We start from the raw sequence: 20,860 nt of genomic DNA, 5'->3' as shown, positions 1-20,860 counted from the left end.
GTACAAGACTTCCCAAATCTGAAGTTTTTCGTAGACCAAATCTGCAGGAGTCTTCAACCTCCTTTACAATCAACTCAATCACAACTGCCACAACTTTCTATTGTCACTGCATTTGCAACTTCCAATGCCACTACTGCTCTACCACAGTTCACTGCTACTTCTCTGCTGCTGCCACCTTCACTATTGTTGCTGCTGTTACTGTTGCCCTTTCACTTCACAACTACATCCTACTGCTGCCGCTGTATCAAAACTGCTACCTTTCACCACTATCAACTGCTGTCTCTGCTCAAGATATCAAATTGGTTCTACATGAAATTGTTTCAAGGTTATTAAGCTCTGCACAAACCTTATCTGATCATAATACATAGAAAATCTATAGAAAATCTCAGTTCTAAGAGGCACACTGTTAGGTAATGCATATGAGTTGTACAATGAGAACATTGTCACGATGTCACTATCAGGTCAAATATGAATTACTGCTCTGTCGTATCATAGTCACGGTAACAATCTTCCAAACCTTAGCTCCACATCAATTAGAACACAAAACACTTGTTCAAGAACTTGAAAGGAATGCTAGTCACCAAGAATACTGTCATGCCATATCAAGGATTACTATCTAGTCATATAAGGATCACTGCTATAGTGAGGACCCTATCATGTCACAGGTCTCTGTCATCAGAAGTCATCCATCATGCTGCCCTACCCTGCTGTTCTATTACACACCTGAACTGAATCTTCAAACCCTTATAGACATCAACTTCTTAGTAGCATAGCATGGCTTCCTTGAATTATTTGAACTGACTCATCGATCTAGTCTCCTAACGAGAGCAATTACATTTTGTCAGACATGTAGATATTGTCACTGTTCATCAGGGTGATCCTTCATCATATTCCAGTCATATATAAAATTACCATATTGTCACTGAAATTTATTGAAGTCAAGTACTGATATAACAAAAACAACTTGTTACTTATTTATTGCCATTGTTGCAAGTCTCAGAAATTTGAACTAACAGTTAACAACAAATTAGGTCTGCTTGACTGAGGATTTAGGCATATGTCTAAATTTGTGAAGTCAAGAGCATGCCAAGAATAATGCGTTAGATGCATCATTCTGGATATACTACAAACCCTTCAACAAAGATCAACACTATATATATATATATATATATATATATATACTTTGGATCTTCTAAGCAATAATGGACCTCTTGAAAATGAGCCTTCTATACTCAGAACTGCAGACCTCAGGTGAAGGATTAGGCTGTAAACAAAATCAATCGTAGAGATGATAACCAAGATAAATCAATAAAAGAGGCCGAGCCTTAAGAGCAATTGTTCTATCTGCAACAGACATCAACGAAGCCCTTGTGCCAACAGAACTTAAAGAACCAAACTAAAACGTAGAACAACACACATTTTAAATATCCCCTTAAGTTAAGAACCACTCTCCCAAAATTATAAGCTAGGAACCCTATACAATAAGTTCAGAATTTGCTTAAATTCTCAAGGCCACAGTAAAACTCTTGTGCACCAGACTTTCAACCAAGAAACACCCATAACCAACACTACCTTCAACCTAAGGTAATTTTAAATCTGCGTGCCAAGAATTTATTCTGCGAATTTTCCTATAAGATTCATATGTGTATGGAATAGAGGACCACATGCTCAAAATTTACAGGGCACAATACTCAGAGTAAGGATAATTTTAGGGGCGAATGTTCGCCCTTTGGCGAAATTAAGGGGTTTTAAATTTTTAGTGGGCGAATATTTTGTATCATAGTACATTTTTAAAAATCACCTCAAATAGCCTACCTTATTTTAAGGGAGAGGGTAAAAAAGGTAAATTTAGCCCTTGAAATTAGGACTTACAACCTTCCATTCGCCCATTTTCAAGAATAGGTTTTATTTAAGTGAATCCATTCACCCATTTTCAAGAATAGGTTTTATTTAAGTGAATCCTATGGGCAAAATACCATATTTATAAAAGAGGTATGGTAAATTAATAAAAATATAAATAAATGAGAGGTATGGTAAATAAATAAAACATTTTTATATTTACTCCATAAGTCACCTTATATACATGTAAGAGTGTAAACAAATAAAAATATAAGTAAAGTGGAGGTATGGTAAATAAATAAAACGTCTTTTTATACTTACTCAAAAGGTATGGTAAATAAATAAAAATATAAATAAACTAGACGTATCGTAAATAAATAAAACCTCTTTTTATATTTAGTCCATAACCCTCGTTCTATTTATGAAGGCTCAAGAAAGAGGTTTTGTTTAAGTGAATCCTATGGGCCAAATACCATATTTGTAAAAGAGGTATGGTAAATTAATAAAAATATAAATAAACGAGAGGTATGGTAAACAAATAAAACATTTTTTTACATTTACTCCATAAGTCACCTTATATTTACGAACACTCAAAAAATGGGTTATATTTAGGTGAAACTTATGGCCAAAATGCTATGGGACAAATACCATGGACTAGATTGTTATTAATACCATGCAAAAAACCATTATTAACCCTAATATTAGAATTAATAAAAATAAAAATGACACATGGTATTGACCCATGGTATTCACCAAAATGGCACATGGTATTGACCCATGGTATTCACCTGGAATGTAGCCTATTTAAATGGGGGAATTAAACCAACATGTAGCCTATGCTAAGATTCACTAGGACTTTACAAAGTTTTATTATTTAGTGAAAGACTCGCCAAGATCTTACAAGATTTTATAATTGAGTAAAATATTCGCCATGCCTGGTGAGAGATTCGCCAAAAAATTATATATACATATTATATTATTGATAAAATCGCCTTCCATTTTTCCTATATACCATGGAGATTCGCCCATTTATTATATTTATAAATTTAAGGGGGGTTCTTAAAATTTTCCCTGACTCAGAGACAAAGCCGTGTGATATATCCCTGAATAAAAACCCTTCACATTCACCCAGATCACAATTATTTGAGAACTTCTTCATCAACCATTCGCTCAGAACTAAAAGAATGTCGAATGAATTGATTCAGAATGAGCAAGAAGCTCAATGATAATATAGAGATATTTACAATAATAGAAACATCAAGTTTCTATATAGAATATGGAAACACTCAGTTTCATCTAAGAAACTGCTTAAACGAATAAAAATAGCAACAGCTAAAAGAATGAGTATTAAATACTAAATAGGAATATTCTAATACCCTCCCTTAATACTCAATCTATTTACAACACCAATAGACCCTCTGAATTTTACAAATTTATCAGGACCAAGAGGCTTGGTGAAGATGTCGGCGGGCTGCTCTGTTGTGGGAACATATTGCAACTGAACTGAGCCGTCTTCAACAAGCTGACGAATGTAGTGGCAATGAGTTTCCACATACTTTGTTCTTTCATGAAAGACTGGATTTTTGGCAAGTTTGAGAACTCCCTGCTTATCACAAAACAAAGAAGTAGGCCCGGTCTGGGAAACATGCATATCTGCAAGCATACGTCGAAGCCAAACTGCCTCGCAGGATGCCTTAACTGCTCCCCGATACTCTGCTTCTGTTGAGGAGAGAGCCACTGCCTGTTGCTTCTTACTAGTCCAAGTAACAGCACCAGATCCTAGACTAAACACATACCCAACTGTAGATTTACGGTCATCAACCGAACCGGCCCAGTCAGAGTCAGTGTAACCACCGAGAATAGGATTGGAACTGCGAGTATATAAGAGGCCATAATCAGAAGTACCACGCACATATCGTAGCACACGCTTTGCTGCTATCCAATGATCAGCTTTAGGAGCTGACATAAAGCGGGAGATATAGCTTACTGCAAAACTGATGTCAGGTCTGGTGGCAGTAAGATAGATGAGACTGCCCACTAGTTGCCTGAATAAAGTTTCATCCACAAGGGGAGAGGATGACTGTGATGAAAGTTTGAGCCCTGGTTCCATAGGAGTCGTGGCTGGTTTGCAATCCTGCATTCTGAACCTGTCCACAAGATTTTTTGCATACTTGGACTGAGAGAGAAAAATATGATTTTTAGTCTGCCAAACTTCAACCCCCAGACAGTAATGAAGAAGTCCCAAGTCTGTCATCTCAAAAGTTCTGCATAAATCTTGTTTGATCCCATGAATCAAATGTGCAGAGCTGCTAGTAATGATAAGGTCATCCACATAGACAACCACAAGCAAGATATCATCAGCAATATGCTTGATATACAGGTTTGCATCAGATGGGCTCCGCTGAAAACCCTGATCTGTCAGGTACTGATCAATTTTCATGTACCAAGCCCGAGGAGCTTGCTTCAATCCATAAATGGCTTTAGCTAATCAACACACTTTCTGTTCTTGACCAGCAACCTTGAATCCTGAAGGCTGCGTCATGTAGACTTCTTCTTGGAGATCACCATTTAGGAAAGCACTCTTTACATCCATCTGATGAACTTTCCAATTGAACTGAGCTGCTAGGGCAAGGACAAGCCTTATTGTACTCATCTTGGCTGTAGGAGCAAAAGTCTCTTCATAGTCGATGCCTTCCTTCTGTGAGAACCCTCGAGCCACAAGACGAGCTTTATACTTGTCTATGGTTCCATCAGCTTTGTATTTCACTTTATACACCCATTTGCAGCCTATGGGCTTTTTCCCTGCAGGAAGATCAGAAAGTGTCCAGGTGTGATTCTTCTGAAGACTCTGGAATTCGGCTTCCATAGCCTGTTCCCACTCAGATGTACCCTTAGCCTCTGAATAGGTTTGAGGCTCAAAAATACTGTGAAGGTTAGCCATAAGAGCAAAATTGACTGTAGACTGTTGTTTGTTCTTATGTCTAGAAGTTCTACCTTCAAGAAGCTCATCATCTCGGAGATCACCAATGGTTTTAGCCCACCATTTAGGCCGAAGAGTAGAGGAACCAATATCAGGAGGAGGTTGAGAAGACTCAAGAGCAATAGGGGCATCAAGAGGAGGGTTGTTTTCTGGAGGAAGCTAGAGTATTATCAAATACTGATGCTATATCATCCCTCCCATCAGGTGGACCGACCGGAAGAAAAACACTGTGAGGCTGATCCTCAGAACACTGCTTAGAAGAAGAAGACTGAAAAAATCCTCTGTCTTCATCAAATACTACATCCCGACTGAAGCTAAGACGACCGGTGGCTATATCTATCAGCCTATAGGCCTTGTGATGATCACTGTAACCTGTCATCATGAGTTTCTGGCTTTTGGAATCCAACTTAGAGCGCTTAGCAGGTGGAATCCAAACATATGCAACTGAGCCAAATACTTTGAGGTGACTGATCTTAGGCTTACGGCCAGACCAAACCTCTTCAGGAGTCTTCCCTTTAACAGCCTGAGTAGGTGATCGGTTAAGAAGATAAACAACAGTAAATACTGCTTCAGCCCAGAATTTGTTTGGAACACTCCTGTGTTGTAACATGGAACGAGCCATTTCAACAACCGTGTGGTTGCGACGCTCGACAACACTGTTCTGCTGAGGAGTGTAAGGTGTGGTTAATTGACGTTTGATGCCATGAATATCACAGAAGTTGGCAAACGCTGAAGAACAAAATTTCCCCCCATTGTCGGTCCTAAGGGTCATGATGTTACAACCAAATTCTTTTTCCACTAAGGTTTTAAACTTCTGAAAGGTACTAAGAGCATCAGATTTATTTTTTAGAAAATACACCCACATCTTTCTACTAAAATCATCTACAATAAGTAAAAAATATTTGCAAGCAGTGATAGAAGCTGTATTCATAGGACCGCAAATATCAGCATGAAGTAACTGAAGTACCTTAGATGCGCGCCAAGATTCTCCATTTTTGAATGAAGATCGATGTTGCTTTCCCGCTTGACAGGCGCTGCATACCCCCAACTGCTGAGTCTGAATATCAGGTAATCCTGACACAAGTCCCTCCCGAGAGAGCTGAGAGAGATACTGCATATTTAGATGCCCATATCGCTGATGCCATAGAGTGCTGATAGGAGAGATACGTGCTGCTAGAGCCACTTCTGGAGAGTCACCGGTGTCAAGTAGCCTGTATAGACCATGGTCCTCTAGGCCAACAGCAACTGTTAAACTAGTCTCCCTGTCAATAATGGAGCACTTGTGTGCACTGAACACTACATCAAGCTGAGGAGAATTCCTCATAATCTGGCTGACAGATAGCATATTAATTTCCATACCAGGAACATAGTGTACATTCAGGAATATGATTGTGCGCCCACCAGACTGAATTTGAACTGTACCTCTGCTAACTACTGTGTACTTTTCACCTCCGCCAAATACCACGGAATCACTGAAAGGTGAGAAGTCAATAAACCAGTCACGCCTGTGAGAGAAGTGGCGTGATGCACCAAAATCAATGTACCATGCAGAGGAAGGAACATGATCTGAAGACCTTTTAGCCATAAAGGCGTAAAAGGCAGAATCTGTCTGCTCGGAATGTTCTGCAACATTTGTTGTCTGATGGGGCCCTCCCTGTTTCTTCTGTTCAGAAGCAATCCTCTGTCGGCAATCTTTCTTCATGTGACCGAACCTGTGACAGCAATTACACTGCACACTTTTCTTCCTAGCAGGATCAAAAGGCTGAGAAGAGCCTTTCTGCTGAAAGGACTGAGAGGACTGATATTTTGCAGCAAATGCATTTTTCGAGGACACTGATGAAGCACCACTACCAAACTGCTGTTTCCACCGATCCTGCTGTAGAAGTTTGGTGCATAACTCTGGAAACTTCAGATCAACATTTGTGGTGGTAATGTTGAGTGTTTCTATGAAGTGTTCATAAGATTTCGGTAGACTTTTCAAAGTAATGACTACCATATCTTCTTCCTCCATGGTCCGACCAATGGCTTCGAGCTGATCTCGAATGTCTTTAATTTTGTTGAGATGTTCCTGTAAAGACATATGTTCGTCCATCATGATGGAGAACAACTGATTTTTGAGAAAAAAAGCTCTGCTTTTGTCAGATGTCTCGTGCAGTTCTTTCAACTGTTGCCAGATCTCGGCAGTTGTCTTGCCAGACGAAATCTGTGGTAACTGATCATCAGCGACAGAGAGCTTGAGAAGCATAACAACCTCTCGATTTCGATCATCAAATTTATCTTGATCGGTACCGGCTGTACCGGGACGAAGCTCTTTGCCCAAAATGAGCTGATCAAGGCGCCTGTATTCAAAAATGGTCAACATTCTTTGTTTCCAAATGTTATAGTTGTTGCCATTAAAGCGTTGATTTCCTTCTAACATCAGATTGGTGAGCGTGGCCATTTTCCCAAAGACAATACAGAAGTCTGACACAAAATTTAATTTAGCTGCCCGCTTATCAAAACAGAATTTGTTCTGCTAGACAGGTTTAAGAAAAAAAAAAAAAAAAAAAATATATATATATATATATATATATATATTTACCCAGCAAAAAAATAAATCTCCAAGCAAGTGCTGCACTATTGGTTTAGTTTCTACCAGTAGCGATCAGGTACAGGTTATATTCGAACCTTTGACATCCCTACACGGTCTCTGCAGTCCTCTGACGCTGCTGTATCTCCTTTTTTTTGTGGCAGTATATGCTGTCAAAACATTGAATTCCTTTCGATGTATTCCTAGCAGTAAAAATGCGTATATCTGGTTCTCTTTATTCAGATTTCGCAAGGCATGTCATTCTGTCGGCAGAAAGTTGTGCGGGAGAAATGCATCGACGTCGGAATATCCTTAGGCGGGAGGAGAGTTTCTGTTGCAAGACGCGTCAGCATTCACCAATACGTGGACTAAAAAATGAGACCACGTGAGCCGTCGCTGTCTTTGCTACGTTCCGCGACGGACTGCAGTCAGATAGCTCTTTATCACTGGTAAACTCCACGGCAGCGTCGTGTCTCCCGATGATTTACACGGCAGCTCCCTTAATTCGCACAGCAACAGTAATAATAACCGAGCCGAATGAATCCGTTGACACTTCTTCAGCTATTTACATCAACTTCCCCGAGTTTGATGCAATGAAATATTTGTGGCTGATCCAGGTAGGGTTTCAATTCAGTTGAAGGTAAAATGCTCTGCAATTCTTGAAGAAGAAGCCACGAAGTCGTCTTAGACTATATCTACGGGATCGTCCTTACTCGTGTCTGCTTTGAAAGTGTCGATTCTGAGGCCTAAGCTCTTCTTTTCTGACTACGGAGCAGTAGGATTTCCTGCCATTTCTGCAGTTGAAAGAGCCGGCGAGGGTTTCAGGTTTGAAATCTGTAGAAGTAAGGAGAAATTGCCGCCCTATGAGAACACGACAGAGACGCAGGAAGAACCGACTGCGATTATCCAAACAGAATCGGTACACCAGCAAGGGAAGGCTAAATTTCTAAACCAGATCCAAGAGTTTCTTCAATTTCTAATTCCTCAGAAATGCAGAAGAAGAATCCATTTCTGTATCGAGATAGACGACTGTAAGCTTTTATCACAGTGAGCAAAGCCGAGGCTAAGACTCAGTGAAGGCTACCTGGCTTACAGAGGGCTCGACCTTAGAAAGGAATGAAAGAAAGAACTCAAGAGATTAGGATGCAGAGAGAATAACTGTTCAAGAAATCTCTTTTTCTGGCTCCGATACCATAAAAGAATGTCGAATGAATTGATTCAGAATGAGCAAGAAGCTCAATGATAATACAGAGATATTTACAATAATAGAAACATCAAGTTTCTATATAGAATATGGAAACACTCAGTTTCATCTAAGAAACTGCTTAAACGAATAAAAATAGCAACAGCTAAAAGAATGAGTATTAAATACTAAATAGGAATATTCTAATAAGAACCAGGGTGTCTGATGCCAGAAGTGACTGCAAGTCTAATGGCATAGAACAATATTGGACCGCAAAGAATAGAGGCTCTACATCAGAAAATCCGCGGAAGACGCTTGTGCATCGACTTGCAAAAAGAAACAAACGAAACCATGGAATCCCCAGCCAGAAATAAAAATATTTCAGATAACTATCGCAGAAAAAATATTTCTGTCACTTCCTACAGTTTGAGGTTTTACACTGTTTTTGGCCAGTTTTGTATAGTGCCCTATGGTGTGGCTAGGGAACACCAAAAGTTAACCAAAAGTTAATCTTTTTTCAAGCAATAAATTAAGTTGTTTCCAAGCACAATACCCAACCCTAGGCCCCTACTAACACTATTTGAGGAGAACCCCCTTCCCCATTTCACTCTTTTAATTAATAATAATATTGAGTTGACATTCTCCTTTATCTTTTATTTTTATCCTTTTATATTAATTTTTAACATTACCAAGAATTGTTTCAGGATGTTTTAGGGTGGTTCCAACCTCATTGGATTTCATATGGAGAATGTGGAATTTTAGATCCCTTTAAATTCAGTAGACTTAACAATTTGGAAGATTTCGGGATTGACAGGATTGCAACGTTTCCATTGGATTCTGTCATGTATGAGGGTATCGAACTGACATTTAATCAAGAGCTACCAAACCCTCTATGTACCTTCATGTTGGTGGCATTGATTGTTGAACTTCTATATCACAACCCTAGTAGAGATGTTTGTTCACTCTAGCAAAATCACTGATTAGGCATGTTAAGCTTTAAGCTTTTTCGATCTTATTTAAATGCTTAGAGGGTGATATGAATGATGATGGTCCCAATATAGGTAATGATTTTGATGATATATGGCATTATTTATTGTAGCATGATTTTTTTTGGACTTTAGAGGCCATTTAGTGTAATATTCCTAATTAGGAAAAACAGTGATATGCAAAACAAACAATAAATATAACACCATAAATTTCAAACACTCAGTAAACACCCATGTAAACTCCAGAAATAATAACTAGCTGAGCCATTTTATTAAGCAATTGGGGCAATAGTGCATTGGTGTGGAAAAAGTCTGCAAAAAATCCCGATTTAATCCTAAAAATGCGATTTTTTGAGCTAAACGATTTAATCCCCCGACTTTTTGGCGATTTTTTCACAAACGAAAAAATCACGATTTTTTCCTTTATAATCGGGAGTCGACCCAAAAAGTCTTCCTCCCTTCCCAGGCCGCGGATAAAGAGGCCGCAAAGGTGAAAAACTGTAAATTGAAGCTTTCATCCGTGCATTTTCAAGTTATTGCATTGTATTGTTTGTCATACTTCTTGCGAGCATAGCAGTCTCATTTGTAATCTATTAGTTTTGAGGTTAATATATGTTTTTGTTTTCCAAGGAAAAACAAATCTTTATACTTCATATATCTAGTTAGAAAGCAAAGTATACATTGGCTAAGCCTTCAGGCTTTCAGTGATCCAGACTCTAACAGCCACTGCCCCTTCAAAAGATTACAAAAGTACCAAAAGGACAGGCATACAACAGTCTTCCGTAGAAAGAACCCCACACCATCAAAAACATTGTTACAGTTGTTGAATGCTTCCAGACGAAACAACAAAGAGGAGGTAATGAAGATCAAATAGCAACAACCTGTCCAAAAAAAATAAAACCAGTGCCTCAAAAAAGAACCCATTTTTCAGACAGGAACAAAGTACCTGTGAAATCTTGTGATAGCAAAGATCCTTCTTGCAATGAGAGCAGGTTTTGAAAGGGAATCTTCTTTAGTGGTGAATTCCCTGTAAATGTGGGGAAAGGTTATGTATCAGAAGTGGATTTTACCTCCAAGAGTTTTTGAATAATAGATGCCAAGGCTAGGTTAATAATCTGACATCTACTGTTTTCTCAGAAAATAAGTAGCTTGGATTCACCAAGCGTTAATTTTCACATCTACTGTGATACTCACTGTTAATTTTCATTGGACCTACCACCTGACACCTTATTACCCAAGCAGATTACAATCTACTGAATAAATGCATGACTTATTTCTTAATACAATTAGCGGAAACAAAAATTAAAAGGGGAAGTGGATCTCAGTGACTGATTACTTGATGACTTTTAGATGATTCATGATATACATTTATTATATTCTTTGTTGATATTTTGACTCTTGAGAGTTGAGACTCAGACAGGACTCAAAATTCAAGAGTTGATTCACTATTTTGATATGTGATGAAGCATTAGATTTCATATACATATTATATATTAGCTTTCTTTACATGTTTATGTGGAAATGCATTTATTTGATGTTGTGGATACTCTAGATGTTAAAAAAAATAAAAAAAATGAATAATTTTGTGTTTTTTTAATTTTGCCGACTTTTTCAAAAAACTCCTGACTTAGACGAGTTTTTCAACTTTTGGACCCTTGCCGAATTAATCCCGACTTCGACTTTTTCCACATTGGTGTGGAAGGAGTGCACCCAGGGTTGCCTCAATGGTAAGCGTGACAAAACCCAGGTGATAAAATAACAAGCCCAAATGATAGAATCAATTGCTCCAATGATGGCCTTTGCTACCCCAGAAAACTGCATTGTCTGTTGGAGAGATCTTGCTGAAAACCCCACCTCTGGTGCTCAGAGAATTCTACAAAATGAACCCCAAGGTCCTCACAAAAGACCCACCAAAACCCAGAAAGGGTTTGGTTTGGTTTTGACCCCCGAAATTTGGCCCCAAATACCACGTCCTCCTCCAGCTGCTGGGAAATACAGTCTTCCTGCAACTCCCAGAGAAAGCCCTCCAAATCACTCCAAAAAGGCTGAGCTACACTCCCCTAAGGTTCTCCTTATTTCCCTAGGCAAACTCCAGCTCCCCAATTCGTCCCTCAAGCTCCCACGTGTGCCTAGTGAGAGGCTTCTGCACTGGCCCTGGATGCTGCAATTCATGCTGCCTTCAAGCAGCCACCTCCTGCTCCAAAACTCCTCCAAAAGGCTGATATTCCACTAAAGCTTCTATACCAAAATTCTCCCGGCAATTGCTGCCCGGAAGACCCTTGAAATGACACCAGCATATTCCCTTCATGCATCCTCCCGGAACACATACTAGCTGAGCGAATGGTTGAATGATAAGCTCTGAATTCCCTCCCGCTCTTCTCCAAAGTGGTACAATTTGACCTCCCTAGGGTGGCTTGAAGAAAGGGTGAGTTCTCCGCTTGCAAAAACTCGGTGCTAAACAACAAGTGACCCGGCTAAGCAGCTTGAGCAACAAGAGTGAGTTCAATTGACAAAAGACCCCAAATGAGGCTGAGCTTCTCCTATTTATAATTAGTGAGCTTCCTTTTCCCATGTGGGCCCCTCCATCTAGCCTTTCAACCTCCCTTCCTTGGCTATTCGAATTTCTCTTTAGGCAAGTGCGTTTTTCCTTGTGCATGTGGCCCCCACGCTCCACTAACCAAGTATTTTGGCCTCCCTTTTTCTCCTAAGTCTTTTTCCCAAAATTTTGTGGGTCCCATGGTTACCAAAAATGTCAAAATTGTGGAAAATAAGCTTGAGACAAATTTATTTAGGAAGGGACATTACATTTAGAGCCTCCTTGTCGATATATTTTTGGTTCAGAGATGGATTGCGCTAGGTGCTGTTTTGGTTATATGAACCCTTGCTATATAGATATACATAAGAAACTTTGTATATTTGTGTGTAAATGGTATTGATTCATATGGATGCACATGAAAGTATACGTTTTTTTGTTTGATTTTATGTATTTTTTGGTAGTCTGGTTTTTTGTCTGGTCTTTTTCTGGTTCCAGTCTGGTTCAGGTTTCTGGGGTCGAACTGTGTGATGACTGGTCTGGTTCTGATAACATTGCTCTATATCAATAACATTTATTGGTGGATTGCTTGGAACCTGGCAAACTCTAATACTGGAGAAATTGTAGTAAATTGGAAGCTTATTACTGTAATGACTGCAACTTATGGATTATTCGCTAAGACCATATCATTGAAGTTTTCTTGAATGATGGCATGGTGCACAAGTGGTTGAAGGATTATAGAGAAATTGTATTTAATGATTTTTTTTTACACTTTATCTAGCTCTAAGGCATGCCTGGTATGCATGGAAAAACGCCTTATGGAAAACTCATGTGTCTATGTTGATGTCCATATCTTTTTTTCTTTCTATGATGTAAACAATTTATAAATAGCGGTTGCTAATTTATTGAGTCGGTGAACAGCATTCCTCTTACTTTGGAGTGGTCTACTTCAGCACCTCATGATCTATTGTTAGCTGGCTGTCATGATGGAATGGTAAGATTGTAACTGATTATAGTTCAAGAAAAATTTAAATTTTATTGTACAGATTTCTTAAATAAATCTCTGGACTATGGTAATACCATTTGATAGTGTTGATGCAAAAATAAATTAGTTTTGTCATGCGTGGTTTGGGCTGAATGTCTAGTTTCCTATGTTGCCTTAACTTCTTAGTCCTCACAAAACCTGCTGATACATCACCTTTTGGAGTTCATTTGAGACATAAGATTATAGAGAGAAGTAAAGGCTGATTTTTCTTGTAGGGTGAATATGATGCTGAATGTTTGTGCAAAAACAAACCTAAATCCAATGACATGTGTCACACCTTTGCCAGTTGGTGGGTTGTTTTGATGTCTCTATTTGAATTCATATTGTAAAATTCAATTCATTAGGGTCAACATTCCAGTTTGGTACGAGTCTTTTCTGTTTGTTTTGTGCATATGTCTTGCCTTAAGATAAGGTGTATTTAATTGTAAGGCCTGAAACACGGTATCTCTGCATTCGTTGCAGGTTGCTGTATGGAAATTCTCCCCTAAGGCTTCTTCTTCTCAAGGTACTGATTCAGTATACATTTTTCTTGCTGCATTGTGATCATTTTACCCCTAATTGATCTTCAACTGACAAACAGTTAGTAAATTAAAGATAATGATTCGTTATTCTTAATTTTCTGATGTAATCGTATATAGAAACATGTGTGCAATCTTGTATGTATGCATTTATGTGCTTTGTGTTGAACCAAATCTGGGTGAATTTGTCAATTAATACGTATATATTGTGGGGATAAAATACTCAATATGAAAAACAAATCTGGAGAAGTCATACTAACACAAAAAACACTCATTAATACTTGCTAAGGTACAGCTGAACGTTCAGAATGGTCAGATATTGGTACGATGAGGCAAGATTCTCCCCAGTAAAAGCATGAAACATGCATATTGCAAATATGAACGTGAATGCCATATGACTGCAAATAGAAGAATGGCAAAGGTTGAGCTCTGGTTGGAAGAGCCTATATTTATGCATCTCGCGTTCAATTTTGTACAGCTTCTGGTGGTGTGTGTTGACCTCTACTGGTCAACTACCCATGCAGTACCCCCCCTTCTTTTTCTTTGTCAGAAAGGGGTAGCACCTGAACGACGTGTCCGTGCCAGCCTACAGTCATCAGCAGCTTGATCTTTTTGATTGTAAACCCAGTCTGCATGTATTAATTGTAAATAATCTTAGCAGACATGAGTCATGTATGTAATTTGCCTAGGTGGACCTAACTTTCTGATGATAATCTACGTCCCGGAAGGTTTTTCGTCTCATCGATCCACGGATCGGCAGAGTTTTCCTTCAAACCTGACCCCAAAGCCGGGATGGATTTTGCCATTGGAACTTTAGGAGAATCCTAGTGTGTTGATCTGCTAGATTATAGTTGTGTCGCAGAACTGGGTGATTTCTGAGGGTCTGTATTAAGTGGGTTTGTCCCCTTGAGTTGTAAATTGTAAAAAGTCATGATGTAATGTGTCTTGAGGGTCGAAAAATGTTTTAAATCCCCTCGTGAGTCCTAAGTCCTAGGTCCTAGGTGATGTTTCCAAAGGTTTAGTTCGATGATCCATTTAAAAATGAAATAAAATAATAAAATAATTCAAAAAAAAAAAAAAAAAAAAATATAAATATAAATTTAAAAATTTAAAAAATGAAATAAATAAAAAATTTTAAATTTTTTTTTAAAATTTAAAAAATAAAATAAAATAATAAAAAATTAAAAAGTTTAAGTGAATAAATCGACGGATGAGATCAAGAGATCTCTTGATCCTCATCAACGGTCGAGATCATTTCTACATGGATCATTCGAACTAGCCGTTGGGATCATTTCCTTTATATAGGGTCTTAGGTGGTCATTTCAGATGGAATTCGGATCTGTGAGTCTAAGACTGAAGAAGCTCTCTTGTAAATCTGTTTCTGGTTAATAAAAGAAGACTTTGGGGTCCATATCTTGCTGGTGTTACTCTCTTAAAATGCTGTGAGATTGTTTCATTTTCTGCATATGTTATTTTCAGCCGTTAATAATAGCTTTTTGTAGAGTATTGTGAGCACAGGTATCTTGTTCACTTGCTGGGGTTTGGGTGCTGTTAGGGTTTCTGAAGTAATGGCAGGTATCTCCATTACTTCCTGAGATCTAGCAGCATTTTTGCCCTCTTTATTGACAGTTGTTTTGAGCTGTGCAGAAAACATCATTGAAGGAAATTTTGTGGGCGTTCGGGGAAGTTCTCGGCTGAACCAGCCAACTCCCGCAAGCATTTTCTGCTGAGCCCAGTTGGATTTGATCCTGGGTTTATCATTCAGTTTATTTTTTAATTTGCATGAGATATTTTCTGAAGTTTTTCACAGTGACAATCTGAAATTTCTTTTCTTTAAAGTATTTCTGTGCTTACTGCTGAAATCTGGCTGTTAAGGGGCCAAATCTGTAAATTAACTAGCTGATCTAAGGTTTCAAATTTTTTATAGTTTTCATTAGGGTTCTGTTTTTCTGTTGCAGGTATAGGGTTTTGTCTTTTTTTTTGCAATTGCAGGACTGCCGTCAATTTTCTCACCCACAATCCGGGCCCAGCAGCAAAACATTTAATCAGTACCCAGCATTCCATCAATGTCAGTCAGAGCGTAGCTGCAAATCAGTTTCCAAAAAGGGCTGCATGCGTGGGTAATACAATCTGTTGCTGTCGACAAAAAATTGCTGCAACCAATCATTGATTTCTCTGCATACAAACATAAATGAACAAGTGACTTATATGTGGTATGGTGAGTAGCCGTCGGAGTTTCCATTTGTCGCAGAGAATCAGATCAATCTCAAGAACGCCGACAATGTGAGCAGAGCATTTCGTTTTATGGAACAAGTATCTCTGGGCGTGAAATATAGTCTCGCTGCTCCCTCTATTCCATCACCGGCAAAATCGATCTTCAATCATTTAATTGGAAAAATCATTCCGCTCCAGATTTCTCTGTCGGTTAGGCATTCTTGATAACACAAATAACAAATCGGACCAGAGGAAGCGTGCTTTCAAAGTTTCATTCTACGTGGCTGAGACTTCCATTTATCCGCTGTTAGAATTCTGGTTTCCGCATTCAGTTTCTTTGTTTCAAAACGAGGTCACGATTTTGATAGGCTGCCGTCACTTGTGCTGGTCGAGTTCTTTGAAAACGCGTTCAGTTTTGCAATTGAATCAGGGTTCAACAATCGTTCCATTCATAAGCGTTCAGCCGCCTGAGCAAGAGCGTACAGTGTCACTGTCAATCCAGGTATCCATTCTGAAATCCGCAGGTAAAAAATCGATTCACGCACAGGTAATATCCCGCCGTTTTATTGTTTCACGATTTCATGGTCGGTTCTCGATTTAATATGCAAAGGCGTGGTTATATCGTGGTCTAGGGTTACGTCTTTGAACTGGCAGCTCGAAATTTGTTTTACGGCTTAAGTTTATTCCGTTTTAGTTTCTCAGGTTTCAAATTTAATTTTCGATATGTTTTTTGATGCTAATAGCATAGGGGCATTTTTGACTTTGGTATAGACGGATTTTTTTTTGTGTTTTAGCTTTAACTTTAGGCTTGAAATTTGTATAGTTTTACTTTGTTTAAAATAGATTTCATGTTACTTTTTAGATTTAATGTATTAGATTTTAATTTTTATTTTAGATATATCAAAAAAATAAAAAAATAAAAAAATATTTATGTTTGGGACTTAGCTTTTTGTTTACAATTTAATCTTGTTTAATTTAGTTTAGTTTTTACTTAGATTTTAATTTATTTATTTTTTTTTGGTTTCGTTTAGGATTTATTTTATGTACATTTTAATTAGTCCTTAGATTTAAGTTTAGACTTTAATAGTTTTTAGTTTAGATTTTTTTTTAAATTTTAGTTTTTTTTTTAACATTTTTATAATATTAAAAAAAAAAAAATTAAAAATTAATTTTTTTTTTTTTGAAAAAGTATAAAAATTTTTGTGGAAAAATTTCTTTGTCAGATCCAGTCATTTTCGGGAATTATTATCTTTCACGCTGAGATCTGAATTTTCAAGTCGAGATGCGAAGTTGATATCTGGTTAATGGTTTATGATTCGTGGTGGTTTAAAGCATTCATCTTTTTAAATTTTCAGTTGCTGGATATCGTTTTCATCATTCTAAGAGCATTGTGATTTAGCTGATGATAGATGATCGCTGTTCATGGTCCATGTTTTTATATCATTTAACAAGTAATCGTCTTAACCACAATCTCTTAAGGCACTGGTCTGCTCAATTAATTAAATCTTTTTAGTGCTTATCTTAATCGTGTCTCGTGTCTCCCAACCAACTGGTCGACAGTTGGCCTCATCATCTCACAGGGACTACCCCCCTTAGCCGCGGGAGACAGGCTTAAACGGAGGGATCGGGGATCAGAGTGACAGCCCCCGGTCTGAGCGTTGTCGTGTCAATTCGCGCGACAACATTTTTTGGCGCCGTTGTCGGGGATAGAGTTTTTCTGTCCTTGGTGTTTCAACATCTTTTCATCATTCATCGTTCATCTGCCTATCATTCGTTTGAGCCGGCAACGCCAACATTTTTTGGCGCCGTTGCCGGGGATATTGTTTTTTCGGCGTTTCAACGACAAATCATTTTTCTCATTTTTATCTTTTCGTCTGACCCGGCAACGCCAACATTTTTTGGCGCCGTTGCCAGGGACTTTGTTTTCTCGGCATTTCAACGACTTTTCATCATTCATCGTACATCTTTCTATCATTCTTTTGAGCCGGCAACGCCAACATTTTTTGGCGCCGTTGCCGGGGACACTTTGTTCTCGGTGTTTCAAACGACAAATCGTTTTTCTCATTTCTTATCTCTTCATCTGGCCCGACAACGCCAACATTTTTTGGCGCCGTTGCCGGGGACAGAGTTTTTCTGTTCCTGGAGTTTCATCTTCTCATCTTTCTCATCTCTCATTTGAGCTGGCAGATTCGACCTTTGGGGGTTATCATTTGGATCTTTCATTGCCTCATCAGCATATCTTCGGTGTGTTTCTTGTTTGGGTGGCGACTCCATTTTCTTATTTTTCCCATACAAGAAGCCTCCCGCATATCTGCTTGTGGTTACTTTTTGGATCCTAGAATCAGATTCATTGTTCAAGTGGCGACTCCACTTCTTTCATCTCTTAATTTTCTTGAGCAGAAATCTCTTTCTATCATCCATTTGATCCCTCATTGTTCATCATGGATTATTCATTTAAACCATGTCATTTTACTGATAATCTCCATGATCTTCCGAAAGAGGCCGTTGGTAAATTATTTAAGTTCTCGGGTGGTGATTCGGTCACTGTTAGACATCATTTAAACATGTTTACTTGTGTAATGACCTTATATTGTAGATTTCCTCAATATAATCATGAAGATTTCAAGATGCGTCTATTTGTCCATTCTTTAGAGGGTGATGCCTTGAATTGGTTTAATAATTTTCCTCTATGATTTTTTCACTTCTTTACAAGACATTCTCAATGCTTTTAAAAATAGATATGGTTATCCAAACAGCTTGCCTTCTGCCTCTAAAATTGTGCAACAGAATGAAAGTAATTTGATAAGAGGTCCAGCTGAAAGATCCCAAGACGATTCATTATGTCAGAATGTGTCATCCACTGGAAATATTGCATATCAAGTTCATGATAGTGAAAAATCAGGGACAAATGACAATGAAAAAGAAGAGCAAAAGCAAATTATACGAGACCTAATGATGCTGGTGAGAAATATGGAAATCAATCAAACTAATTATGTCAATGATGTGAAAACTTTATGCACCCATCTGGAAAAACGTAACAGGGAGATTGAGGTCACGCAAAGTCACCATGCTAAAGAAATTGAGGCCATAAAAACTAATTATGAAACAGAAATTAGAATCATGCAAAACAGGTTGTCAGTCTTAGAGGAAAATATGGTGACCATGAAAGCTGATCATGATAAGGAAATTGACTCTATGCAAAACAAGTTATTAACTATGGATGAGGAAATGACTATCATGACGTTCAATCATAATAATCAAGTGGCTGACATGCAAGCGAATCATAAAGAAGAAATAAATTTTATGCAGCATTGCTTGATGGAAATAAATGAAAAGAATGTTAAAGTAATAAAAGACATGCAAGAACACCATGCCAGACAAATCAGTGCTACAAAGGTTAAACACTCTAGTGAGATGGATGCCATTAAAATACAAGTTCAAAGGTTTCAGCAACTGGCAGAGGATAAGAGAAACCAGCAAACATCAACAGATCAGAAGTCTTCTCATTTGCTGCAACAAGATTCATCTTATTATTGGGAGGTTGTTGATTCGATTGAAAGATGGTTGATTGAGGGTGATCCAGACAGACTTAAGAATGATAAAGATCAGATGCAAGATGAAGAAAGACATAGCACGCATATCTTACATACTTCATCTGATAGCTTTGAAACAGAAAGTACCAGGTCATCAGTAATTCAACCAGCCAGAAAGAAAAAGCGCAAGAGAAAGAAGATAAGACGAAGATTTGATACATCAGACGGCCGTGAGCAGCTTGATTTTCGGATAGGAAAAAGTCCTACCATATGCAAAATTGGACATGGCACATCCGACAAGCAGCCCACAGATTTGCCTGAAAGCAGGCAAATGCTCAGTATGCACTATATTGAACACATCTGATGCCATGGGGCATCTTTTGTATCGTATTTCTAACCCTAATCCTTGTTTTTCCGCATTTTCTTTTCTGCTTTAGATAGTTAATAAATGAAGAGCTTTTTATCTTTCCTGTGCTTAATGAATATGATGATTTTTTGGGATGGACGCTACTTATATCTTATTGTGTTGTATGGATGCAGATTCTGGATTCTCACATTCCTGCAAGCAGCAAAGTGTCCCCAAGTAGAGCCAGATGTTGACCTCTACTGGTCAACTACCCATGCAGTACCCCCCCTTCTTTTTCTTTGTCAGAAAGGGGTAGCACCTGAACAACGTGTCCGTGCCAGCCTACAGTCATCAACAGCTTGATCTTTTTGATTGTAAACCCAGTCTGCATGTATTAATTGTAAATAATCTTAGCAGACATGAGTCATGTATGTAATTTGCCTAGGTGGACCTAACTTTCTGATGATAATCTACGTCCCGGAAGGTTTTTCGTCTCACCGATCCACGGATCGATAGAGTTTTCCTTCAAACCTGACCCCAAAGCCGGGATGGATTTTGCCATTGGAACTTTAGGAGAATCCTAGTGTGTTGATCTGCTAGATTATAGTTGTGTCGCAGAACTGGGTGATTTCTGAGGGTTTGTATTAAGTGGGTTTGTCCCCTTGAGATGTAAATTGTAAAAAGTCACGATGTAATGTGTCTTGAGGGTCGAAAAATGTTTTAAATCCCCTCGTGAGTCCTAAGTCCTAGGTCCTAGGTGATGTTTCCAAAGGTTTAGTTCGATGATCCATTTAAAAAAAAAAAAAAAAAAATAAATAAATTGAAAAATTTAAAAAATGAAATAAATAAAAAATAATAAAAATTTTTAAAAAAATTTAAAAATTTAAAAAATAAAATAAAATAATAAAAAATTAAAAAGTTTAAGTGAATAAATCGACGGATGAGATCAAGAGATCTCTTGATCCTCATCAACGGTCGAGATCATTTCTACATGGATCATTCGAACTAGCCGTTGGGATCATTTCCTTTATATAGGGTCTTAGGTGGTCATTTCAGATGGAATTCGGATCTGTGAGTCTAAGACTGAAGAAGCTCTCTTGTAAATCTGTTTCTG

General features: G+C 38.1%; 1 protein-coding gene across 1 annotated transcript in view; it reads left to right on the top strand.

Annotated features, from left to right (window-relative positions):
• Positions 1-20,860, top strand: part of LOC149167653 (Transducin/WD40 repeat-like superfamily protein) — a 336,132-nt gene that overhangs the window by 129,072 nt on the left and 186,200 nt on the right. The window contains exons 7-8 of the mRNA XM_089433067.1: positions 13,012-13,084; positions 13,598-13,640. Of these exons, the coding sequence (XP_089289193.1) occupies positions 13,012-13,084; positions 13,598-13,640 (116 nt within the window). The remainder of the gene's footprint in view (positions 1-13,011; positions 13,085-13,597; positions 13,641-20,860) is intronic.

The sequence above is a fragment of the Pinus tabuliformis genome, chromosome 5_1, assembly GCF_031772625.1.
Source record: "Pinus tabuliformis cultivar Carrire ecotype Pingquan chromosome 5_1, CPIR1, whole genome shotgun sequence".
In the NCBI taxonomy this organism is placed as follows: Eukaryota; Viridiplantae; Streptophyta; class Pinopsida; order Pinales; family Pinaceae; genus Pinus; species Pinus tabuliformis.
This window is presented reverse-complemented; position numbering and strand designations above follow the sequence as displayed.